The 27,811-nt window shown below is 38.9% G+C and overlaps 1 protein-coding gene across 1 annotated transcript in view; it reads right to left on the bottom strand.

Moving 5' to 3' along the window:
• LOC137641382 (RING finger protein 17-like) overlaps window positions 1–27,811 on the bottom strand; it is a 1,982,860-nt gene that overhangs the window by 846,450 nt on the left and 1,108,599 nt on the right. The window contains exon 15 of the mRNA XM_068373901.1: window positions 21,347–21,482. Coding sequence (XP_068230002.1) covers window positions 21,347–21,482 — 136 coding nt within the window. The remainder of the gene's footprint in view (window positions 1–21,346; window positions 21,483–27,811) is intronic.

Raw genomic sequence — 27,811 nt, 5'->3', positions numbered from 1 at the left:
AGACAGGCTGTTCAATCTCCACTACTCATGAAATCAAGGCAATACCAGATGTCCAACCTGGAGAACCAACCTTACTTGCTACAATGCCAGGGGAATTGATGTATGTGAGGTACAAGCAGTTACCATATCTGTAAGTAGCTTCACTTATGAGTTGCTCAGAGTCTGATTCAGAAACAAAGTCTAAAGCTCTTGAGCCATGGCGATCAGTAGGAGAAACGGAACTTAACCACTCCCTATGGTAAGCATTAAAATCACCAACAAAGACAAAAGAGGCCTTTCTATCATCTTCTTGTATCTTAGCCATAATGGTATGAAGACAATCGGAGATAGAATCATCCATGTCTGGACTCGTGGTTCAAACACAAATAGAAGTTGTTATGTCTGCCACAAACTTTTATTACCTGAATCTCATGACACACATATTCATGGCAGGACTTATGAGAAGCAGGGTACTTAGTCCTAATATACACCGCCATTCCTGACACTAGGAATGGCCTCCCGTTTCAAAGTCATTGTCTTCTTAAAACCAGTTATAAGGATCTCAGATGAATGTCTCATATTAGAAACCAAAGTTTCTGAGCACAAAAGGATATACTGCCTGGACACAGCTGTAAGGTCTTAAATAATCCATTTCCTAATATTAGGGTAAATGACTTCATAATCATTTTCCTACTTATCAAAGTATATGTTTCCCTATTCCTTTTCCTACTATTATAGTACAGGTCTCCATAATCCTTTTCCTACTATAACAGTACTGGTCTCCATAATCCTTTTCCTACCATTAGGGTACAGGTCTCCATAATCCTTTTCCTACCATTAGGGTACAGGTCTCCATAATCCTTTTCCTTATATAAGGGTACAGGTTTCCATAATTTTTTTCCTACTGTTAGGGTACAGGTCTCCATAATTCTTTTCTTAACATTAGGGTACAGATCTCCATAACCCTTTTCCTACTGTTAGGGTACAGGTCTCCATAATCACTTTTCTAATATTAGGGTACAGGTCTCCAAAATTATTTTCATAATATTAGGGTACAGGTCTCCATAATACTTTTCCTACTATTAGGGTACAGGTCTCCATAATCATTTTTTAATATTAGGGTAAAGGTCTCCATAATTCTTATCCTAATATTAGGGCACAGGTCTCCATAATTCATTTTCCTAATATTAGGGTACAGGTTTCCACAATTCCTTTTCCTAATATTAAGGTACATGTCTCCATGAGGTAGTTCAATATTTGTGTGTGCCATTCAAAATAGTATTCTTTGTTAATCCCTCAATCAATTAATTTCATCCCTCCCGATACTTAGCTACCTACTACTCCACACTTCATTCATTAACACCAGTCTATTTAACTATTTCCTTCCTTTGTTGGTCAGTATTCTTCTAACAAATTATCTGGCCAATAAGTTCAGGCTTTAAATCTTTCCTTTTGCCCATAATGACACACAAAAACTACTTCACAAGGTATGATAGGTGAAAAAAGTTGGGAGCGTGGGTAAACAATGGCATCCATATGTTCACTGATTGATTGATTGATTTGGAGTTCCCTGGCATCCTGACATCGAAGGTTATTGACGCCAATATCGTTTATTATAAATAAAGATTAAGAGAATATTCAATTAAAATCAGAAAGATAAATATGTTATAAAAGTTAAATAGCATTAAGAAGACCTGCCCCTGAAATAAATTTAAAAATGCCACTATCATTGTGCGACACATTATATCCAAGGATCTTGGCAAGGATGAACCTGCCATCTTCATCCCGAGCCTCTAACATATCTATTTCTTTCTGTGCCATAAGTAGAGCATTCAGTCAACACATGCCTCGCAGTCAAGAGTATTAAACAGTTGTAACAATATGGTTGGTGTTGGCCAGCCAGCAGAAACTCGTGTGTCACCCGAGTGTGACCAATGCGGAGACGACAGAGTAGTCTCACATTTTCGGGGCATCCCATTATATCTCCAAGGGGATATAACAATCGCAATTTCTCTCATCTTATTTTCGGTTAAACTATCCCAATGCTGTTGCCAATTGTTATAATTAAATTCTTATTTGTTGGTAAAAAATCATTACAAAAAATGGTATACCTTCTTGGTAGCAACTGTGCTGCAGCACTCTTTGCGAGTGTATCTGCCTCTTCATTTCCAGACACACTTACGTGGGCCGGAACCCAGCAAAATCGAACTGTTATACCTTTCAGGCCAATGATTAAAAGCCATTCTAAAATCTTTATAACTAAAGGGTTACTAGAATTAAAAACTTCTAAAGCTTGAAGGACACTTCTTGAATCACTAAAAATGGTAAAATTGCCCTCCTTTTTAAACACTATTTTCTCAATAGCGCTAAGTTATGTCATATAATTCTGCTGTAAATATGGAAGATATTGGAGGAAGTGACCCTCTAGAGTTAAAATAACTACTCCAAATCCAATGCCAGCATCAAATTTGGAGCCATCAGTATATATAAAAGTGGATTCCTTATGTTCCAAAAAATGTTCCATAAAAAGAGACCAAGCTTTTAAGTCAGTCATGTTTTTCTTAACACTAATAGAATATTTACAAAAAGATATCTCTGGTAATTTCCACGAAGGGGTTGATGATATCTTAAACGGAAGCACCTTACCTCTAATTATATCAACCGTTTAATAATTGTTTTACCCGAAAGCCATAAGGTTGAGATTTTGGGTGCAACTCAAAAGTATGTTGAGTGCCTTACAAGGCTTGCAGTCTGAAAGGCTAAAGAGTTAGGGAGTCTCTGTAACCTAAACCAATAACAAATAATGGAAGACATTAGGTAATGGTCTAGAGGCAACTCTCCAGCATCAACAAGGAGACTTGGAATAGGTGAGGTTCTAAATGCTCCTATGGACAATCTAATAACAGCATGATGTATTGAATCTAATATCTTTAACTGGCTTGGGGTGGCTGAGGAGTATATTCCACACCCATAAGTAATATAATCTTAAAACAGTTATATGGTCTGTCCCCCATGATGCATGGAACAATACTTTTAAACGATTCAGAGCCTCAAGACATTAATTTTTTAATGCCTTAAAGTGTGGGACCCAGGTCAACCTACAATGGAAAATCAATCCTAAAAATTTAGCTTCCCCTACACATGGGATCCATTGTACTTTCATGTATATATCCGGGTCTGGATGTAATCCCCGGATATGACAAAAGTGGGCAATAGTAGTTTTGCTTGATGAAAACTTAAACCCATTCATATCAGCCCCTTGGATAATTTTATCAACTGCGAGTTGTAGTTTTCTCTCAACCATTGCCATTCTGCCCCCAGCATATGATATAGAGGGATCATCCACAAATAGTGTAGAGAGGATACCTTGGGGAATGACTGAGGATATCCCAATAATTGCTAGTGCAAATAGAGTCCCACTTAGTGCACTACCCTGGGGAACTGCTTCCTGACATTTACTCTCTGATAGAGTTTCCCCCACTCTCACTTAAAACTCTATGTGAAAAAAATTACTGAATAAATAGTGGTAGCTCTCCTCTTAAACCCAATTCATGAATGGTTTCACGTATACCATATCTCCATGCAATATCATATGCCTTTTCAAGATAAAAAAAAACTGTTACATGGTGCTGTTTGGAGGTAAAGGCTTCACAAATAGACAACTCAAGTCGTATCAACACAAGTTGTTGAGTGCATTTTACTGAATCCACATTGAATGAGTGATAAAATACCCTTCTTTTCAAGGTGCCACATCAACCTTGCATTGACCATCTTCTCCATGATCTTACATAAGCAAGATGTCAGTGCAATAGGTCTATAGCTTGCTGCTAAAAACTTATCCTTACTGGGTTTTAAAAAGGCTAAAATAATGGCTAGTTACCAAACTCTTGGATAACTATGATCATGCCATATTCTATTAATAATGCTTAAAATAAATAACTTTGTATTAAAATGTACATGTTTAATCATTGCATATGGAATTCTATCGGGTCCAGGGGATGTATCAGTAGACGTAGCAAGTGCAGAATCAAACTCTTTTTTCAGTAGAAGGAGAATTGTATGACTTCTTTTCTTGTTGCAAAATTTAAAAATTTCTTTTCTTCAATGCCCATATGCTGGTGACCAGGAGCTGCTTCACACTTGCATGATACATTTGAAAAATGATCAGCCAGAGCATTACTAACTTCGGTTACTTCAGTTACATACTGCCATTTACCCTTAACACTGGTGGTGAGTTTGGGGTGATTTTGCCTGCTATCTTTCTCATTTTCCTCCACACATAAGATGTTGGTGTTCTACTGTTAATGGACGAAACAAATGACACCCAAGACTGGCGTCTAGCTACTTTCATGGCACGACGGAACAGTGCTCTACATTTCTTGTATATGACTATATTTTCGTCAGTACGGAGCCTGCGCAATTAAGTTAGACTTTCTTGTGGCTCTGTGCAGGGCAGTTAGTTCTGATGACCACCAGGGGACTGGTTGTAGTTTGAATATCCCAGTTGTTTTGGGAATGGAATTAACTCCTGCTGTGTGAAGAGTTCCAAGTAAGTCTATGGCATAATCAACACTTTCCAACTGTTCTGCATTCCCTTCTATTTCACTTAGCTCCCGAAATATATCCCAGTCCGCCTTAGCAAGATTCTATCGTGGCGATCTCCATCAAGGAGAACCATTATTGGTGTTTATAATGATTGGTGCATGATCACTAGTATGACAATCATCTAATGTTCTCCAATTAAAATCGAGAAGACAGCTAGAGCTTGCAACTGATAGCTCAATGCAGGACAAGGTACTTGTCTGTACATGAAAGCGTGTGGGCTCTTCTGTATTAAGGAGTCCTACATCTTCATTCTCCAAAATTGATATAATATTACCCCTTTGCGTTTGCCAAAACATCACCCCACAAAGGATGTCTACTATTAAGATCTCCTAGTAAGAGAAAAGGTTGTGGGAGTTTTTTAATCCCCTCTACTAAATTGTCATACGAGATGTTATCATTTGGAGGCAAGTAGAGAGAACAGATTGCGTATTTTCTCCGTAAATCAATCTGTACAACCACTGCCTGCAGAGGGGTACAGATAAACAAAAGATATTTGGGGAACATCTCGACGAACGTATACAAGTCTTCCCCCATGGCTCCATGCTCGTTGATCATATGGTGTCCTATAGCTAACATACTTTCGAGGACAAGGAGTATTAGCATCGAGCTTGCTCTTCTGTAGACACAATTATAGGGGAGTGCTCATGTATGGGAGCCTAAGTTCATCATATTTCGCCCTTAAACCCTGGTAATTCCATTGCAAAATGGAGGAAAAAACTATGGTTTATTTTCTGGAAGACACCTTGGATGAGGTCTTCCTATTGGCAATATTTGTTCTAACACTATTTCCCGATGGTATCTCTATAGAGGATCTTGATATATTGGATTTTGTTTTTGTCTTTTTCTTTGTATCCTTTTGATCTAATTATTGAGGAGGCTGGTGGACCTCAACTTGAATATCGGATTTACTCAGTTGATCAGAAACATCAGCAGACAAATCATATTTATTTGAAGTCGTGACTTTAATGTTTCTTATGGTAGGAAGCGAGTGTGATGGAGGTTTCTCTCTTTTTCGATTAAAAGGTTGTGGGCTATCAGGTTTTTCAACTACAGGTTCACCAGGTAAATTGGTTTCAAGTGGAACCTCCATCAGATCAGGCAAGGACATGGCCTGTGAGAGGTTTATACTATATTTTAGAATAGGAATACATAGCTTTTGAACATTTTTTAGATCTTTAAGTATCTGTTTGGATTTTACTACAATTTCTGGATATAAATTTTCAATGGGACTTTCAACCTCTTTAACTACTTTCACATGTTTCTTTATGTTAGAATTAGGGATAAAGTTTTCGTCCGTGTGCTTTGGTAAGTTTTTTATTCAGAACCATTGAAAAAGGTTGCCCTGGTCTTATCTGCTTTTCAAGAGCTCTTTTACGGGCCTCTTTAAAAGTAACCCTTTCCATGGTCCTAATGGCCTGAATTTCTTTTTCAAAAATAAACTTTATGCAGCTTTTAGATGTGGCTGGGTGTGCTTCCCACAAATTTATGCAATTTGGATTTTCTATGCATGCACCATGATTATTTTTCTACAGTTGGCACAAACAGCTGGCTTATTATTCAGTTTTTCCTTGCAGTTCTGTTCTGGCTTAAATGGCCATACATTTGACAATGATAACATCGTAATGGTGAAGGGATATATGGTTTCACCTTCATATATAGCTAACCAGCTTTAATAAAATTTGGTGATCTGCTTTGATCAAATGTTACTATCAAATTAGCAAGACGAATACGCTGTCCTCCAACTCTCTTTCTTATTCTGACTATTTTTACAACGCCTTGATTTTACAGTTCATCCTCAATTTCTTTTTCTTCTATGTCCAGCAATTCTGGAGCATATATCACACGTCTACTCTGGTTGAAAGTGGGGTGCGAAATGCATTTGACACTATGACCATCCAATTTTGAAAGCGTTTTTAATTTTTCACCTTGTATTGGCGATAGTGTGTCTATCAAGAGACTTCCATTTCCTTGGGGAAGAATTTTTGGCTGCCCTCCAAATATAGTAACTATTTCTCTGTTAGCTTTGAAAACATTTACACTCCCATTTTCAAATTTCTCATAGTTCACTATTTCATAGTGACCAGGTAATACTTCTACTTTTCTATATCTTTCTGTACTGTCATCATTTTTCTCTCTCTCTCTCTCTCTCTCTCTCTCTCTCTCTCTCTCTCTCTCTCTCTCTCTCTCTCTCTCTCTCTCTCTCTCTCTCTCTCTCTCTTCTTCTCTAATATTTTCTTATAATTTTTCACATAAAATGAATAAGGTTCTAATGTAACAATATTAGAACCTGAGTTGGAACTGTCTGTATCGAGGTCCATGTTTCTATTTTCCAGGTCGTCAACAGAGGTGTTGGTTTTCTTTGAAAAAGCAAGTCAGGTTATCCACCTCTTATCGGAGGATTTCAGTCCTCCTATCCCATGTGGCCCAACACGAGAAGAGGCTTCAGCGGGGACTAGTCCTCTATTAGAGAAGGGCTGCCTCTCTTTAGGTGGGCGTACACTGGTCAGTTGGGGTAGTTAGCCGCTCCCGCCGGCGGCTCTAATGCCTGGCGTCACCCATTACCCCCAAATATGGGAGACTTAAAACCAGATCACTGCAGCCCGACTCTTAACAAACTTGGTCTGCACCCAATGGGGTCTGCCAGAGGGTTATGGCGTCTAAATTGCCACAGGTTGATATGGAATGCTGTCCATCCCACACTGTGCAAAATCCAAAGAATCAGCCAAAGTGTAATTAAACAAGCCAAAGTCGTCAACAATTTCAAGCCCAAAAGGAAGAGATGGGAGAATAAAAGAAAAAACCAAAAGGAAAAGAGAAAGTGCCGACTGATTTAGTTGGATCAACAGTTGGGCACCGAGGTCCAGTGGAAAGTAGTTCCCACTATTCATTGGAACTCAGCTGCTAATCCCTAAGCCCCCTTCCTCATCAAGGCTTCAGCATCTGGGGGGCATGTGTAAACTGAACAAAAGCGAGTTAATGCTATGTTCAGAAAGGGAACACAGAAGTTCCTGTGAAGCTGTTTCCCTGTATCACCATTTTTTCACTTTCAAGCATACCAATCTTTTTTTGACAAAGGAATAAACAGGTGGGTGCTACTCAGCTTATACTTTTGATGAGTCCTGTTTTTTACTCAACTGAGCAAAGCTAAAACGTATTTTTTCCTCCTTTTCTGCAACCCATATCTTAAAAAGTTGTTGCCCTGTTGTTTGCTAGACAAACTAGATATTTACCTATTCCCATCATTTGACATGATTTAGCAAGTGGAACTAGCTCAGGCTCCCTTCAAACATGAAAATATTTGTAATAGACCTGTTCTGGCCACAAGGGGAATGATTCATGGATCTATGGCCTCTGTTTTCAGTTACAGCCCTCTAGATTATTTCTAAGAGATTCTAAAAGATAGCCTAACAATATTTTATATCATGCTACAGCTAGAGTGTTATTAGGTTTTTTTCACTGGCCAGACGGTACTACATTGGATCCTTCTCTCTGGTTGCGTTCATATTCCCTTTGCCTACTCACACAGCCAATAGCCTGGCCTATTCTTTACATATTCTCCTCTCCCCCATACATCTGACAACACTGAGATTATCAAACAATTCTTCTCTCATTGGGTTGACTACTGCACTGTAATTGTTCAGTGGCTACTTTCCTCTAAGTAAGGGTATAAGAGACTCTTTATCTATGGTAAGCAGCTCTTCTAGGAGGACACTCCAAATCAAATCACTGTTCTCTAGTCTTGGGTAGTGCCATAGCCTCTGTACCATGGCCTTCCACTATCTTGGACTAGAATTCTCTTGCTTGAGGGTACACTCTGGCACGCTGTTCTGTCTTGTTTCTCTTCTTGATTTGTTAAGGTTTTCTATAGTTTATATATGAAATACTTATTTTAATGTTAATGTTTTTAAAATACTATATTTTAATTGTGTATGACTTCTCTTATTTCCTTGTTTCCTTTCCTCACTGGGCTATTTTCCCCGTTGGAGCCACTGGGCTTATAGCATCCTGCTTTTCCAACTAGGGTTGTAGCTTAGCAAGTAATAATAATACGACACAGGTATGTTTATTTTGAATAGCGCTATTCTAAGAATGTATCATGTACCAAAATTAGCTAGGATAATACGCCTAAAATTCTTTTGAAATTCCTTTCATGAAAAGAATTTTCAATCTCAAACTTTACCCCTAGAATGGTAACGTGATTTCCTCCCAAGCAATTTTGATGATGACGTAATTCATCCTTGAAGGGGGGGGGGGGGGGATAGCTTAGTGGGCTTAGTACCTTCAGTGCCCTGTCTGACTAGGTTGAGGGAAGGTGTGCTCTCTGACTCTCACTGTTTTTTTTTTTTAATGGATTGCATTGGGGAGAATTTCTCCCAGTTTCTGTTACCGTACTTTGTACAGTCAGGATGTTATTTTCTCAATGTTACTACCTGTATAATAGTATCATTTTGTGAACCATTACATAAAATATTTCTTCTTTTCAAGCAAGATCTATTAAATAGATTGAGTGAATTATAAGAAAAAGCCATGTCCCGCAAAAAGCGATACAGATGAACTTGTGATTATAAACACCATTGTGGATTCATCAAATATTGTTGGGGATAAAAATTAATCCAAGTGTTATAAGTGAGGTTGATGAACTAGAAGTGGGAAAAAGATTATCCTCCAAACCAGCTAAATGCCGGGCTCCTTGTACCGACTTCACTACCACCTCAACCTTTGCTGCCTACAGCTCCATATCCTCAGTTCCTACTAACTGTGCCATACCCTTAATTCCTACTGTCTGTACCATGTCCCCACCATCTATCACTTGTACTTCAGCTACTGCTGCTGCCACTGATGGGGGGAAGACACCAGCGTGATATTCAACCCGTGCTCACATTCAACACCACAACAATTTCCACTGCAAGTAAGTTTAGGTGGAGTTGTTGGCTGCAGTTCCCATCTAATGTAAGGACTCCCTCCAGGAACATGACAAGTGCCTTTACTCCTTGCCCAACTCCAGGGGAGGCATTCCTCAATGTCACATGAGGAGGCTTTCAGGTTGTATCTCAGTGATGACATCATCCAAATTATTGTGACTTGGCCTAACAAGACCAATACAATTGCCTATAAATATACAACAAGATCAGCCACTTGTGCTCCAACTATGCTATTAGAAGTCAAAGCACTGCTAGGGATGAACGTCATCAGTGGCCAGAAGGATGATGGCCACATCTTCATCAGTGAAAACTAGAGCTTAGATACAGGTTGGTTTCTATACTGTGTGGCAATGTTATAGGCTCAGTTTAGGTTTCTTATTCGGTGTCCAAGATTCGACAACAATGACACACGGCAAACTCAGCAGAAGGTTGATAAGTTTGCGGCTGTAAAGGAAATGTAGGACATCTTTATTTAGAGTTGACGAAAAGCTACCTCATATTTAGAGTTGACGAATAGCTACTGGCATTTTGAGGTTGATGGTCATTTTGTATGTACTAACCTAACCTAACAAGTTATCTAAGTATGGCCTCAAGTTGGAGCTCATCAATGATAGAGAGTTCAAGTACTTAGTTGGTAGTATCCCTTACTTGGTGAAGCAGGGGACTTAACCAAGGGGTGCCTTTACACTTAACCGTTACATTACCCTGGAGCCGACAGGGAACTACCATGGAACACACAGGAATGTAACCACTGATACCTGGTTTACTTCTGTTCCCCTGATGGCTGACCTAAACAACTGTGGTATGACCCTGTAGACAGTGCATACCAGCAAGGAGATACCAAAGGAGGTGAAAGAAAAAGCTATAAGACAGCTGGGATCGAGTGCCTTCCTGTACACCAAGGAAATGACTTCGGTGTCCTGTGTGTCTAATACAGGCAATAGAACAAAGAAACTGTTGTTGCTTCTGTCGTCTCAGCACACACACACACACAGACCAACATTGTCCTTAAAGGAAAGACCGAGAATACTGAAATTCTACAATTTAACTAAAGGAAGGGTTGATATGTTTCATCGATGGGGTTCAGTGAATACCTGTATCCCCAAGATAAGATGTTGGTCATTCTGTATCCTCTAGGGCATGCTATATGCTGCCAATGTGAACTCCTACAACATGTAAAGGAAGAATATGGCAAGATGGGCAGCAACAAAATCATATCACTCAAGAAATTTAGGTACCAATTATTCTATGGGTCACCTAACGGCTGCATTTACCCTTGCCCCAATCCCTGCAGTCAATAACTACCCTCACCATCTTTCTCAGACAGCAGAGGTGCATTGGTGTGATGTTGTGAATGTCCAGTGAAGTTGGACAGGAAGTGTCACACACAGGTGCAACAATCACAGTAGAACCTTACAAGCAACGGACACTGTTAATACAGATTTCGGATATACTGGACTATATTCAGATAACTAGAGTAGCATTCGGTTAGCCAAGGTCACCATAAGAAGTAAGTAGTTCTGAGATCTTTATATGTGTTTACTCTATATTTATTTACTTAAAAGTAATAAAATAATCTTTATCCTATTTTTATTGGTATATCTTCATTATTAATAGCCTATTCAAGGAATAATTCTATTTAAATGATATCAACTTTTACTTTGCGAACCCAAATCCTAACATGTAAACACACACTACTGATTTTACCATCAACTAATTTCAAGCTACCACTCTTGAGGATATGCCCACATATAATTAACAAGTAGTATTCTTAACAGGGTTTATGTAAAGATGATATTAAACAAGTTATTTTACTTACTGTAGTCTTGGAAATAAAAAAAAAAAAATGAAATGCTGTAAAGCTGTTTCCATATCATGTTTCCGCTATATATTATGCCAAACGCATTTACTCATCCAATTGACTAATAACACAAATAGGTTTTAGTAAACTATATGTAAATTACATTTGTCCAATATTTATTATAAGATGCCTTGAATAAGATTTGTTACTGCATATTAGAACCCAGCTGAGATCATGTAAACATTGTCAATTGATTCAAGCTACTGCTATAAACTATATGCACACATAGATAAAAAATATTCTCAATACAATTTCCAAACTTATTCAAACTATCTTATAGTTAAAAACAGAGGTTTCATACAGTTTACTAACAATGATTATTGTTAGTTATTACTTGGATGTATAAAAAGGATTTTAAGCGAAGCGAAAAATCTATTTTTGGGTGAGATAGCCATGTCGTCCTGATGGAAGGTTCCTTCAGTAGCTTCCTAGGGTATATTTGACTACAGAGAATTAAACTAAAGGTCTCCAGAATTCTAACTTCTGGCGCGAATATCCTTAAAGTTGCCTTATAGGATATCGCATGATAACGGGACGTATTCTTGACACGCCACATAGCTATCTACACCCCAAATAGTGTTTACGCTTCGATGTGGACTAAGTGGCAAGATAAGGGAGGAGCCATTACAAAGTTCTCCTCCGTTACTATTATGGGTACTTGGATAACGTCATACCCGTCGCCATCTTGGATGACGTAGCATCTGCCCGCCATCTTCATTCCTTTTAGCGTTCGGCCAATACCTCCAGATACAGTAAGATAAGGAGGGAGCCTGCTAAGGCCTTTCCAAGAAAGGAGGGCGGGTCCATCAGGACGACATGGCTATCTCACCCAAAAACAGATTTTTCGCTTCGCTCAAAATCCGTTTTTTGGGCTCAGGCCATGTCGTCCTGATGGAAGTTTACCAGAGCATTAAAGTATCGTGGATTTCCCAGTTGTGCCTTCTACTTTTAGACAATATTTCCTTGGTCTTTATGACCTAAGAGACCAACGACAACACCGTTATAGTTGTTTTCGTTTAACATATAGTATGTTAGTGCTTCCTGCCCCCTACAGGGAAGAGTCAAATCAGACTCGGGAAAAGTATCGAAGTTGCATGTTACACTGAACCATCCCAGCAGTCTAAGGGGACATGCAGGTCTCATTGCATGTCGGTAGCCCGAGCTTGTATCAAGTGTCGGAACAAGTTATATTTGCTGGAAAGGTTTGCGTAAGCGTAGGAACAAAAGTAGCATTATTGTTCACATATCATGCAGAAGAAGGGTAGAAAAATACTCTCACATAGTCTTTATTAAATGTTTTAGGGCGAAAGACGACGCATAAAACCATTATACATTTATTTAAATGAATAAATGAGGATAAGCATACATGTGAAAATGTAAAATTTTAGCATACATGTAAATAGTATAAATTTGTAATTAATAATCAGTTAAATAACATAGACACCTTGACATAAACAGAAACATTTGTAGTACCTGAAATGGAAAACTTGCCACACACTTCAATTTCTGTATGGAATTGTAATGTCTTTCTGAGAATGTCTCAATATACACTCGTGTACAAAACACGCGGCACTAGTGTTCAGTCTATGTTATATTACCTTGGGATATTAGAACAGTCTATATCGTCATCACGATGACGATCACTACTCAGTTGTGCACTAGGGCCAACATATACACCCTTTAGAATTTCAAGTCCCCTAAAATTCACTGTTCCTCGCAGCACTAAGAGGGAGGTTTTAGAACACTACCTGCCGCCACTAATAATCGCTTGACTTCTTGCAATTGCTTCGCGTGGTGCTTAAAGAACACCATGGATGACTTCCATCCAGTAAAAGAGCGAAGACTTTCAAAGTCCATTAGTTGGAAAAAGTTCAGGGAAGAGGCGACCTTCCTAGAATCATGACCTGCGGGTGTACTGTCAGGATCCGCTCTGCGAATAAAGTAGGTGATCTTCACCAGTTGTTTAAGTGACAGGTTTGACCCTGATGTTTCTCCTTTAAAGAGTTGTCCTCCCCAGAAGTCTGAAGTTCTGCGAAGATAGACCTTTACACTCTCCACTGGACACAGAGAGGCATCTTCCTTCAGAGGGCAGATTCTCCAGGGACCCCATCTCTTAGTGGGTAACTCATTCTTGGCCAGAAACGTTGTCAGGAAAGAGGGTGAGCTCGCCCGTGTCAGCGAAGCGGATGTGGCCCTCTTCCCTAGATAATGCCACAATTACACTAACTCTAGCCCCTGAGGCTAGAGCGAACGAGAAAATAACTTTTTGGGTCAAATCTTTCACATGGTAAATAAGATAGGAAGGCATGCTGGATGATAATAATAATAATAAAATTAGCTATAAATCAATCGTAAAACAAACGAGGGCGCGAACAAGAGACAGGAAAACCAACCTGACGGCGCTAGGAGTAGGCAGGACTACCAACAGAACACAGGGTCAGTGAAGTGCTAACAAAATGAAAACTAAAATGTAATATCTGACTCATGAAAACCCCTCGAACTAAAGCAAGCATACAAATGACGTTAAAATGATAAGCAAGTTCGTGGCGTGCGAACGTAAATAAGCCAAAAAATAATATGTGGAAAAGAACGCCGAAGGCGATCAGGCATGCCAACCTACCAAAAATACGCACATGAATATGAAATAACTGTTATCATAAAACAGGACAATATAAAATTAATATGGTGTGTGAACCGTGGCTAACCATAAGGTTCATAACGAGAAACAATCAGTATGGGGGACTTATTGAAAATCGTTAAGAACGACCGAGAGAGAAAGAGGAGGGAGCCGAGCGCCAATAGAGACCCACGCAAGGTCGTGAATAATAAAGCTGAATAATATAAACAAAAAGGGGCAAGGCCCCTCCAAAATCTCAAAACTCATAGATCTGGTACTTAACTTAGATGTAGTGACAGTGGAGTCGGACATCTTGAGGTAAATCCAGAGAAAACCAGCGAAATTCACACACAAGACAAAATGCAGCTAACAAGCTGCGTGCTATAGTAAGGAGTGTCGTCACTGGCGTGGGATTGCTAGTAGTAGTAGGATGTTGAACGGCACCTAGCTGTTCGGGGATTTTGACAGGAGATATCTAAATGGTGCTAGACCTCTGGTTGTGAATTATCACGCCCCAGTATTATATCGACACCTTATACAGGTGAGCGAGCTGGGTTCAACCTGGCATTCCCATGCAATTTTTTCTCTGGTAATATATAGCAGTTATATACCTTAGAAATGGTGCTAAAGGAGCATTTCACTGGGCGGCACGGGTCGGAGCCCAGAAAAGAAAGTATCATACATTGGAAAGAAAATTTGCATTCTCCACTATCGGTACAATGAGAGCATACTTCCCAGATAGTCCACTCCATACCATACCCGAAGGATAGCACCAAAATAGATATAGAGGCACAGGTGTAAGCTAAACCCACCTATATATACATACATACACACACATATATATATATATATATATATATATATATACACATTTATATATATATTTATATATATAATGTATATACTGTATATATATATATATATATATATATATATATATATATATACTGATATATATATGTGTGTATATATATATATATATATATATATATATATACACATAGATATATCTGTATCTATCTATCTACCTATATAAATATATATATATATATATATATATATATATACACATATATATATATATATACATATATATATATCAATATCTCTATATCTATCTATCTATCTATGAGAAAAATTTAAATTCGTACTTTAGGAGCAATTTCCCCAAGTTCTACAGCCCTCTTGCCCGACACAATTCTTCAACAATATGAAGAAACCAAGTCACTTCGCCAAGGCATTCTCTCGTTAAGAGGGCTTTCATGAAGTGAAATAATGAAATACAGAAGTTCATAGTAATGGAAGAGGGCTGATGTATTTCAATGCATTCAACCCATTTTTCCAGGAAGACAAGTATTGCCTTTTTGTAGTAGCGTACTTTTATTCTTCTATGGAATCAATCCTCTCCTTCGCAACTCCGAACTTTCTTTTGGCCCCTAGGGTGAGAAAATTGAGCTGAATGTTTTTCGTTGTCCAGGAGGAATCAAAGACGGTCTTCTGTAGAACATCCTGGGACAGCAATGGAGATGGTAGAGGGATCTGGCGAGGTTTGAGTTCCAGAACAAGGGTGTACCAATTGCTCTGAGGCTTCTTTGGGGCCACTAAAGCTGCTGTTCCTTTGAGAGTTCATAGTTTGTTCAGGACTTTCATAAGGAGGTTGAACGGTGGAAAGGGGTAAATGTGAGACCACTGGTTCCAATTCAGTGACATCGCATCTGTCCCTGCCACTTCCGGATCTAAGTTTGGTGCTACATACCCGGGAAGCTTCTTGATGAAGCTCATCGCAAAGAGATCTATTTGCAGTTCTGGGACTTGCTCTACGATGAAAAAGATTGATTTTGCATCTAGAGACATTTCTGTTTCCAGAGGCCTGGATCTTTATAGGGCGTTCACCATTACATAGCGAACGCCTTCTAAGTGAACCGCTGAGAGATGCCAATTTCTCCGCTTTGCCAAAGTGAGAATGACTAAATCACATAGCTGATCTGAGCCCTGTTTGCTGATACAGAGGACTATCATCTTGCTGTCGAAAACTAATTTGATGTGATCTTTTCTTTGTGTTCTGTCTCTTAAGAGTTAAAAACACTGCCATGGCTTCCAGGATGTTGTTATGGCTTTTCTGAAATGTAGCTGACCACTGGCCATGTATATTCTTGGAAGGGGAATGTCCTCCCCCCCCCCCCACACACACAAACCCTGTTCCAAGGAATCCGTATGAATTGTCACAGAAGTTAGAGGTTACTGCAAAAGGACGTGAGTCAACAAGCTCTTGGCAGTGTACCACGGCTTGAGCTATTTGCGCAGTAAAGCCAGGGTTTTGTAGCGACCATCACTCCTAGCTTTTGATGCCTTTCTTCTCCAGACTCTGTTGGCATCTTTGAGTCTTGCTTTTAGAATATGGTCTGTCATGGCTGCAAACTACAGCAATCCTAAGACTCTTTCCTGTTGATGTCTGGTGATTACTTTCAATTGAAGTATGCACCTGACAGAGTTCGCTATTTCCTTTACCTTGGCCCGAGGTAGAGATAGAATATTTGACTTTAGATTCCATCGAAGTACTAGCAAATGAAATTCTTGAGCTGGAGAACGTCTGAACTTTTGGAAGTTGATTTGAAACCCAAGAAATTGTAGGAATTTCATGACTTTCAGAGCTGCTAGAAGGCATTTCTACTTCGTTGCAGTCCAGACTAACCAGTTGTCTAGATATACCATCACTTGGAGGCCTTTGTTCCAAAGTTGTTGGACAATGGTCTCGACTAGTTTTGTGAAAATCCTTGGAGCTATACTAAGTCTGAAGGGCACAGCTTTGAATACGTAAGCTTTTTTTGCCAGTCTGCAACCAAGGTAGGGGGAGAAGCGCCGACCTATAGCAAGATGCCAATAGGCGTCGGAAAGATCGATGGAGACAGTGTATGCCCCCTGGGATAGTAGGGTCCATATTTGCGAGAACATTAGCATCTGGAACTTGTCGTTTTGAAAGAATTTGTTTAGAGGGGAAAAGTCCAGAATAGATCAAAGAGTGCTTGAATCTTTTTTTGGTACGCAGAATAGCTGTACTTGAAAGTTCATGGATATTGTGCAATGGAAAACTCCCTTTCGGAGAAGATCCTGTATATAATCTTCCAAGAATGGGTTCTGGGTTGGAAGAACCTATTGAACTAGGGTGGTTTTTGTTTTCATTTCCACCCTATTCCTGTCGAGACTATGATATGAGCCCAAGGATCGAAATTCCATTGGTCCCTGTAAAGATAGAGTCTTCCCCCTGCCGAAAGCTCCTCATAGTTGTTTTGAAGGACCTGCCTCTTTATAGGATTTGTCTCTATTTCCTCAGCAACTAGATTGACCACCCGTTCCAGACTTTCCTCTACCACTAGCATTTTTCCCTTGATCTCTGACCGGGTAAAATGGTGTAGTGGCCCTTTCATAGACTGGGCTGAAGGCTGGAGACTATGTCATATACTTGGGGATTGTGGCAACAAAGGCTGCTGCGGCATTAAAGGTTCCTCTGCTCTTAAAGGGCATCTTGCCTTTAGGTTGAGGTCTTTCTCCAGGGGTGAATTTCATCTTAGAGGATATACCGTACTTCTGCATAAAGCTCTTAATTCTCCTGAGCCACCCTGTCCATTACCTCCTTGACCACCTTCTGAGGAAAAAGGTCTTTCTCCCAGATATTTGAGTCAACTTTTTAGGCTCATGCCTAATAGTTGCTGCGGCTAGAACGTGCTCTCTGCAAGCTCTTCTGGCTAAAAATAAAGCTTGCAAATCCCCGTAGAAGGTAGCCAGATGAGTCTTTGCCAGGACTGGGAAGAGGTCTGACTTAGAGTAGTTCACAATCAACATCTCCAAATAGGACTAGTGAGACATAGAAGTAGACAGCCTTTCTTTGGCTTCCAATTCTGGTTTCACCAAAAATTTGGGAATTCTAGGTAACCTCTCATTGAATTGATTGCCTCCGATGTCCCTATACAGTTTTCCGATCGTAAAGGTGTGTTGGATATCTTCCTAACTGTCCGAGCCATAAGGAAGGGCTAGAGAGAGAAGTTTGCACACTTCACAGCCTCTAAACTTTTTAAGGACAAGGGAAAGACAGTGTCCTTAGGAGCTATAAAGGTATCCTGCTTCCTGCCAAAAGTAGAAAGTTGAGTGTTAACAAACTTTACCTCCTTTACCAATAAGGTTTAAGCCTTGCTTTGGTCCAGGATAATAGTTTCCTTGGCGATTGTATCATCCCTCATGGAGGCTTCAGAGTTCAGCCTTTCAGGGGTAGAATTCTAAATTGGAGACAGGCTTAGATCCAATGCTTTCTCCAATGTGGAGGTACCCCTCACTCTGAGCCATATGCTCTGAATAACGCCAGGGATTTTTTGCCGAGCAAGCTGGAAGACTCGACGCTGGTGTAGCCTTGGACTTAGGTGCCTGCAGAAAAGCCTCTATCTTCATCTCTAAGGACACTTGAGCTCTTATGTTCGGCATGGATATTTTCCATGAATGCCCTGAACTCCAAGAGACCAGGGAACAAATGTGTATTCAGAGTAAGAATAGGAGTAGAAGTTAAGGCAGGGGTGGCCGATACAGGGATGAGGGTCTAAGCCAAACAAGTACTAGTTGCTGTACTTACCTGAGGGCCATCTACGGAATCATCAGAGGCTTCTGTAGTCAGCAGGATCCTCTCTCTGACGTCACAGAAGCAATCGTTGACTTGTTGTCAGCATCCAAGCTCATCAACTGAAGAGCGTCCCAAACTTCATGATTTCCCTGATCTAGTTGTCCCGGTGGAAGTTGGACCTTCGGTATCTGGCGACTGAAAACAGCAGTCATATTGGCCTTGGGGATGAGTAAACCATTAATTTCCATTAAAGGAAGGTAAGGGGCACCTTGATGAGAGCTCTTCTGGAAGCCTCTTGCCCAATGCCTAACAGTCTTCTGAACACACACTTTATCGTCGTGGGAGACGTTGGTAGCATGGAAACAGGTGTTAATCAGGTTCTTGCACACACTGTCGTTAGTAGGTTCCCAGATGGTAAAGGAACCTTTGAAAACATGGCAGTCACCATGTTTCTGGCAAGTCTTGTGGTCACAAGGCAACTTGACCTGCCTGGTGCAGGTTACTGTAGCATACTCCATGTCTTCACCAACCTGTGGAGATAGAAAATTTTCAATGAGCAAAAATTGTGCTTAAAAAAATTTGCATATCTTATGTTACACAAGAATATTTAAAAATAATTTTTTATTTTTAAATTATATATAATTTGAAAATTTCTACCTACTCTACCTACGGCTAAAGCTACACTACAACGGAAGCTCATGCCAAACAGCTCAAAATTCCATAAGAATTCCTACAGTGTAGTAGAATAAGAAGAAATCTTTAGAGATTCATGAATAAATATAAAAGAGTGTGGTAAAAAATGGAGGAAAGTGTCACATCAAGAGCTCCATTTCCTCCAAAGTCAGTCTATTAGACAGCCTAAGGTGGTAAATTCACATACCACCCGGCCTAAGCCAGCAGCAGCCATGCCTAAGGCCACGGGTATTCCTAGCAACCATGCCTCTATGAACTGACCATTCATTACCCATAAGTATGTCGACACAACTCAGCAGTGGTATTGTCATGTCGACAAAAAGTGGACAATCCTATATGGAACCAAACTACAAGTAAGAAGAAAGGTACAGGCTAATAGAAGGTAATAGATAAATGAATCTCCCAATAACCTAGTTGTTAACATTAAATCATGAGAAAGGGGATTAGCCCTTTAAAATAATTAGCCGTATAACACGGCCAGGATACAATGAATTCGTAAATTCAAGGGAAATCCGGACAACTAGGAGGTACCCAACCGACCAACTTTGGAGGATAATGTTCCTCTGATATGGAGGAAGGGAACTGCTGCTGATGATTAGCCTAAGGCTACAGCTAAGGCAGCAAGGGGGAAGGATCTCTTCCAATGAAAAAAGAGAGGGGTATCCCTAACCTACTCACATCTAAGGGCAGAACTCAATCCGGCAGGACTGGAAGTATGGCCAAATGATAAGTACTTCACCCAGGGAGCTTCCAACCAGGCAAAGGAGTCAAGACCTCACAGCAAAAGTTACATACCCTAGTATGAGGAGCTGAAGTCAGAGACTAGGCAACTGCTAAGGCAGCAATTAAGAACCCAAAAGGGGTTCTAGTTTCATTGCCTAGACAGGGTTAAGAAAAAAAAAAAAACACTGTGCCGACTAGCCTAGCTTATATAGCAGTTGAGGAATGCTCATATGCTAGGGAATACAGACTAGATAAAGTAATTGTAGTTCCACAGACAGTGAAAAATTTGTAGTCTAACTAGTAAGGGGAAAGGGACAGCTAGTCTAAGGCGACAGAGAGAATTAATCCAGGGTAGGAAAATGGTCAAGTGGCAGTAGAAGAAGACCTAACTGTAGTATTAGAACCAGCAAATGTCGTTCCAAGGAATCTACAGTAAACAGGCTGCCACCATACCAAAAACTAAGAAAGGAAGCCTAGCAAATGGGTAAGGCGACAAAACAAGCATGCAAAAAAGGCAAAAGTCTGACATAATCATACCACAGTTGTAAAAGAATATATTTAACACACTTTTACAAGACTAGATAAGAATTAAATATACAATCCTGAGCAATTTGGAGACATGAGCTACCGGCTTTGGCCATACGGCACCCTCCAAAAATAACGGTCGCAGAGCGCATAAACACAAGGGGGAGACGCAAAATTCTCCACCACGAAAGGAAACGGTACTCAACTTAAATTGATGAGGAAGAGGCAGAAGTATCCATAGTCTCAAAAACACTCCAAAAATGTGAAAACAAGAAGAAAACTCCTAAAGCATTCTATCAAGATGGCACTACTAGAAGGAATGGAAAACCAGCAAACACGTTTACAAAACACTGAGATCAGAGTTGTAACGGCTCTCTCTTCCACTTACGTATCCTATCCTATCCCACATTCTTTGTGACAAGGTTAACTCTATTCGGGGAAGGAGGATTGGCTTCAAACACATCCCTGTTTCATACACGATATCTCTCAGGATATTCGCTCGAAGGGATAGAACCCTGTGATACCTCTACAGGTAAAAATTCTCTGGTATATTACTCGCAGAAATATCCTAAGTACAAAACAGCCTTTGCAGAACTTCCATGAGGACGACATGGGTCGAGCCCGAAAGGACATTTTATTATGTATTTCTCTTTTTTAAAGATGAGGTATAAAAACCTTAAGAGTCCTTAAATCAATTCTCTACTTCACTCAGGATTATTTGATCACATTATATTTCAGGATATCTATTAGTTAGTCATTAGTTTCATAATATGAAAAGTGAATATATAAGAATATTTTAGTCATATATATCTTACCGAGAGGTACTAGTGGTTTCTTTGTTGCCATAATCAACATATTTGACAACAACTTCTTGAGAATCTGGCATCACAGACAGCACAACGGCTCGATACCACTGTCCATCAGCAGAAAAACGGCAAATGTACACCTTTCCTGAAAGTAATACCATAACACAGGTTGTGAAAAATTATATAAAAAAATATAGCTAAAATTACTTATACTGTATAGCTTAAAACTTCAGGGGAATATGAGAAACTTGGTCAGAAACTTGTGCCCTGATTAAAAATTATTTTACTCATACACTCAACAAGGTGAAGTACTTACATATTCTAACTCAGGCATGGTTTTATGACATCTAAATATAAAACATTATTATTAAGTGGCTAAAATGCCCGCACACAGTAGTTTTGTTTTAAATTAATTAACTATTCCTTTTGAGTGCTCTTAAAAGGGGAAGCACTCATCTAACTAAATATAAGGTCAAATTTTTCATGAAACATATAAAGAACATTATGCCATCGGCCATATTAACCTTCTGATAAAACTCTAACTTCTCAAAGTAATTGCCAATGTTCTTGTAAAACATTAATAACTATTCTAAAAGAGATCTATTCAAAATTACAAACAGAAAATTATTCAAGGAACTACAAGATTCTCCTACCTGTGGAGAAAAAAAGGTTTATGGGAGTGGTGACTTGAATATACTTAAAAAGTATGAAAAAGTAGATAATTTCCATAAATCATTTAACTTTCAATAAATATAACACTAAAGCCTTAGGTGCATTTTAGGACATTTTATTGAACTCATCTCAGCCCAGAACAATTCTAAATAAGAATAAGATTTTTTACTTTATAGTAGAATAAGTTTAACTTCCATTGATATATAATTTTAAGATATTTTGTAAAATTTCATACTCAAAAAAAAAAAGATAAAAACTGGTAATAACTATATGTAAAATACACCCGATGGCAATGAATGGAGTAGAGTGTACTTCCAATAGTGCTTGAAGCGTTAAAATAAACATTGTTTCAAAACAAAAACCTATTATTTTCATATTTACCACTACAAAACAAGCTATTAAATGGAATGTCATAGGAGTTTCTGAGGGTTTGCACAGGAGAGAAGGTAAATATTAATTCAGAATCAGAAGACTCCAACACCAAAGGTAAAAATTACTTTCCTAGTGCCAAGAATACGTTCCAAGGAGGTGGTCTGACTTCCGGCTGAGGGCAGGTACGGTCATAAATCCATAAGGATTGAATTGAATTGAATAAAAAATTTAGAACTTAAGCCAAGCACTGGGGTATCAAAGGCCATTCAGTTCTATTTAATGCAAATTAATCATACCCGTACAATCAAACCAGTTGATATAATTCTAACCTATAAAACCAATCACACCACTTCCATACTATAACATCTAAATGTGAAAAAAAGATTAAAAGGATTAAATATATAAATTAATCAAATTAACTAAAGCTTGTGATACAAGCCAATAATCTGAATAAATATGTAAGTTCTGGGTATTACAATTTTCCTCGAGTATATCTCTAAAAGCTTTGCCCTGGATTAAATTTGTCCTCCTCTGTAAATATAAAACAGGACAATCTTCTAAAATATGTTTGATATCCATTGTCACTTGACAAGTATTATAAAGAACGGCCTGTCTACCTTCCCCACTCATTAAATAATTGTGGGTTGCATGTGCATGGCCAATACAGAGTCTAGTTAAAATGATGTCATTCCTCCTAATTGTAGAATTACAAGATGACCATTTATCCACCAAAATAAGGATTTGTTTCAATTTTGTATTATTAGTCAGTTCAGACCATCGACACTGCCACTTATTCTTACATTGGAAATGTACTTTACTTTCAAGGTCTTTATAGGGAATACTTAGGATAGATTAAGGGGCGCCGGCTGGCTAATATCCGTATTTTAATAAAGTGACTTAGGACACATCCAAACTGCATTAGATTTTTGCCTCTAACTTTCGGTTTTGCGACGCCATGGTGATTTATCCTGAAAATGAGTGTTTTTCAAATTCTATCTCCTCCCTTGATACTTAAAATTAAGACCTGGGATTACTACCCTATATAGACCTGCTGTACACCTCCAATAAAACAGGATATGGATTTTTTTTTATTAGGGTAAAAAAATAAACCCTATAAATCCGGGAAAAAAAAAAACTAAGAAAAAAAATATGAAACAAATTGAAAAAAGGGCTCTTTTATTGTATTATAATGTCTCTCTAAGTTATATACCAAATTTCAATGCTAGATCTTTAAAACTAAGGGAGAAGATAGAATTTGAAGGCCAATAAGAATAGTTTTGAGATAGAGGCGTTCAAAGTTTTTCTTTATATTTTCACAAAGACAATAATAATAAATTATGATTATTATGAATTCTATATTACTTTATGGATATTAATAAACCAAAACAATGTTATTTATCATAATTTAATCATAAATGAAGATCCCTTTGCTTTGCTTTGCTTCTTTAGGCGAGACAGTTCTTCCTTCATCATCTCTCGCCTTCACTAACTCAGCTAATATCGTCGATATTACCCACTTCAGAACTTTTATTAGAGCAAATTTCGGCTTCCTTATGTCAGTGAAATGTTAAAATTGTGTTTTCCTCTTTCGCATATCTTTAAAACTAAGGGAGAAGATAGAATTTGAAGGTCAATAAGTATAGTTCTAAGATACGGGCTTTCACAGTTTTTCTTTGTATATTTACAAAGACAATAATAATATATTTTGATTATTATGGATTTTTTATGTTCCCTTTTGGATATTAATAAACCAAAACAATGTTACTTATCATAATTTAATCATAAATGAAGATCCCTTTGCTCAATATCTTGCTTCTTTAGGCGAGAGGGGGTCGCTCGTTCATCCTCTCTCCTTCACGAACTCCGCTAATATCGCCGATATTACCCACTTCTGACCTCTTATTAAAGGGATTTTTCTTCTAACTTATTTAGCAAGATGTTGAAATTGTCTTTTCCTCTTTGGCATGATGAAATTCTTGCCGAAACTAAGAGAAACAAGATGTAAAAACGAGTGAATTTCAAAGGTTAAACTTAAACGTGTACTTTCTATAAGGTTCGTGCTAGCACTGAAGGCCGAAGGGTGTAATTGCCATGTAATACTCCGTATTGTGACTCCTGGAATCTATACAGATGCCATTGCTCACAATTTGTTTTATATTAAAATGTAGTAATAATCAAAATTTATGATAACAGAAGAAATACTACCTTTTCTTGTAGGAATCGATGTTTTAGGTTTATAGGGTTACTTTTACTAATTACCCTATGACTATGAAAGTAAGACGAATTTTGACAAAATATTTTGTATACGCATTCTCCATTGCCATACAAAGCTCAGTAAATTTTTTCAGAATTTTGGGTTTTTCATCCGATACTTCCATATACTGGCATACCGGCTGGGCCCATTTAGTTGCACTGAAGCTTCCTTAGCTGCTACATCTACGTGTTCATTCCCACCCACCAGAATGTGGGGAAGGACCCAACAAGTGAAATCTGATATTAGGGACAGTTCCATATATGAGGAAATGTTGACTCAGCTTAGTCTAAAGGCAAGGCTCAAAGCTGAGCACTGACTTTTCACCACCGAAACCAAGCAGAGTTTTGCCTCCCAAAGGTATGACAAGAACTCTGCTATCACTGGGATAGTAGCGTAGAGAGGAGCGATACCCTTTCCATGAGACTAACTACAAAAGATTGTCCACTTCGCCTGGTAGACAGCTGAAGACAACTCCCGGTATCCAAACATTGCCACTGCCTGCAAAAGTCCTCTCGACATGAGGAAATGCTTGAAAACCTCCAGGTGTGAAGACGTAGCAAAGCCACTACCTTGTGGTAAATCTTTGCATGTGGTTGTTTGAGTAGATCTGGAGGTGGAGAGGGCTCCCTCGGCTCCTCTGTGAACAAATGTAGAGGGTCTGGAAACCATTATGTATGTTGCCACACCAGAACGATGAGGGCTCTTGCTGACCTTGTGATGCCCTTGCTTTGATGAGAAACCTCCCTACTAGGCACAAGAAGGGGAACACGTAGATGCCTAGATTGTCCCATTTATGTTGGAAAACATCTTGCCAAAAAGCCTTTTTGTGCTCAGAAACTTTAGTTTCTAATATGAGGCTCTCATCTGAGCTCCTTATAACTGGTTTTAAGACGACGACAATGTTGAAACGTGATGCCATTCCTACGGCCAGGGGAATGGCGGTGTATATCAGGACCGAGTACACTATTTCTCATAAGTCCTGCTGTGAATGTTGATGTCATGAGATTCAGGTAATAAAAGTTTGTGACAGGCATAACTTTTATTTGTGTTCGATCTACCGGAATCCAGACATGGATGATTTTATCTTCCATTGTCTTCTTACCATTATGACTAAGATACAAGATGATAGAAAGGCTTCTTTTGTCTTTGTTGGTGATTTTAATGCTCACCATAGGGAGTGGTAAGTTCCATCTCTCCTACCAATCGCCATGGCTTAAGAGCTTTAGATTGCCTCTGAATCAGGCTGTGAGCAAATTATACGTGAAGCTACTCACAGGTCTGGTAATTGCTTGGACCTCGTATACACTGACTCCCCTGGCGTTATAACTAGTAAGGTTGGTTCTCCAGTTGGGACATCTGATCATGCCTTGATTTCAATAGTAGTGAACACTGAGAAGCCTGTCCCTGATGTATCATACTCTAGTAAAATTTATATGAAATCTCAAGCAGACTGGAATGAGATTTTGCAGGATCTTTTGTGCTTGAATTGGTCACAATTATATAGTAGTGTTGATCCTGTTGTCCCTTTGAATGAGAATCTAGTCAACAAAATTGATAGGCGTATCCCTTCTCGTGTGCTAAGGTACCGAGTGAAGGACAAACCGTGGTACAATGGTGATTGCAGACGTGCTTACTTGGAGAAGCAGGAGGCCTATCCTCTTTGGAAGGGTAACATCAGATATGACTTGGAATAACTATACTATGCATAGAGCTTTTGCTCAGAGAGTTTATGCCTCAACTGAAAAGGAATACAATTTAACCATAAAAGAAACCCTTTCTGGTACAACTCAAGAACATAAATGGTGGTCTACCCTTAAATCTGCACTCTTTGGTGTAGATGCAACAGTTTCTCCTTTACTTAAACCAGATGGCTCAGTCATTCACTGTCCAAAGGAAAAGGCAACCCTTTTGGCTGATGTTTTTGACAATAAACAGAGTAATGAAAAACTTGAACTTCCTCATTCCTGTTTTCCTGAGGCTAAAACTAACTAGTTTACCTTTTCGATCTCGTGAAATTAAAGCTCTGTTGATGGACCTTGATTCTTATGGAGGTGTAGACCCAAATGGTATTTTTCCTTTGTTTTTTATAAAGACAGCAGATTTCTTAGCTCTTAACTTATCTGTTATTTTGCGCATGTTACCAAAAAGAGGAGCTTTCAGCACTTGTTGGAGAATTAGTAATGTTACACCTCTATGTAAATGTGTTTGTGGTAGCTCAACTCCATCACCAAAAGTTTTTGAACGTATTCTGGCAAAACGTCTTAACCCTGGAAAGGTATGATGGGTCGTTTGCGACCCCTACAGCATTTTCAAAACCTGTTTTTTCCCCATAAATCATCAGCTGTCTCGAATATGGAAGTGATCGACCTGCAAGGGGTGACTAGTCTACATGCCATTGTCTGCTTTAGGACTGATTTTCGTCTAACTTCCCTCCTTCCCCGTTTTCTTACCCCCCCCCCCAGGGGTCGACCTCGACCCTACATACCTTTATAGGGGTAAGTGATCAAACAGCAAAGTTATTACATAATTATAAATTGTCGAACAGTGTTAATACTTGTTTGGTTCTTTATAGTTGGAAAGTGTGGGTGGATGGTGTGTCTACCACTTGCATGACATTGGTTTTGGCTTAGATGCCATATATTGCCATGAGGTCCATTTTCCCTCAAATGCTAATTTCTGATTTTTTTAGGTTTTTTGCAAATTTGATTTTTTTTCTATTTATTTTGAATTTATCTTCAATAATGGTCAGCAGACAGTATTCCCTCGGCATGGATGTCATCAACACACTTCTAATGGAGTTAAAAAGAGATGTTGATGATAATATGGAGCTTGCAACCCCATTCTTCATTTCAAGTGGTAGATTGGGCTGTAAGAGTTGTTGCGGTCTGCGGCCATTTTGTTGACATACCCGAAAGGTAAGTTGGCATATCTCTATATATTCTTGTTCTGTATAGAATTCGTGATATTTTGGTATAATTTAATGCATGAATATCATATCTTATAGGAGATACAATGATTTTCATAAGAAATTTACATTGTGAACTAGGCCGTCAAAAAATGACCTTTAGATTTCGCCCCTGTTATAACAGTAAATTACACCTTAGTGCACATTTTATTATGTATTTCTGTTCTAGGATAATATGAGTTTATTCTATAAAGAAATTAGCCTCTTCTTA

Source organism: Palaemon carinicauda, chromosome 5, assembly GCF_036898095.1.
Source record: "Palaemon carinicauda isolate YSFRI2023 chromosome 5, ASM3689809v2, whole genome shotgun sequence".
Classification (NCBI taxonomy): domain Eukaryota; kingdom Metazoa; phylum Arthropoda; class Malacostraca; order Decapoda; family Palaemonidae; genus Palaemon; species Palaemon carinicauda.
This window is presented reverse-complemented; position numbering and strand designations above follow the sequence as displayed.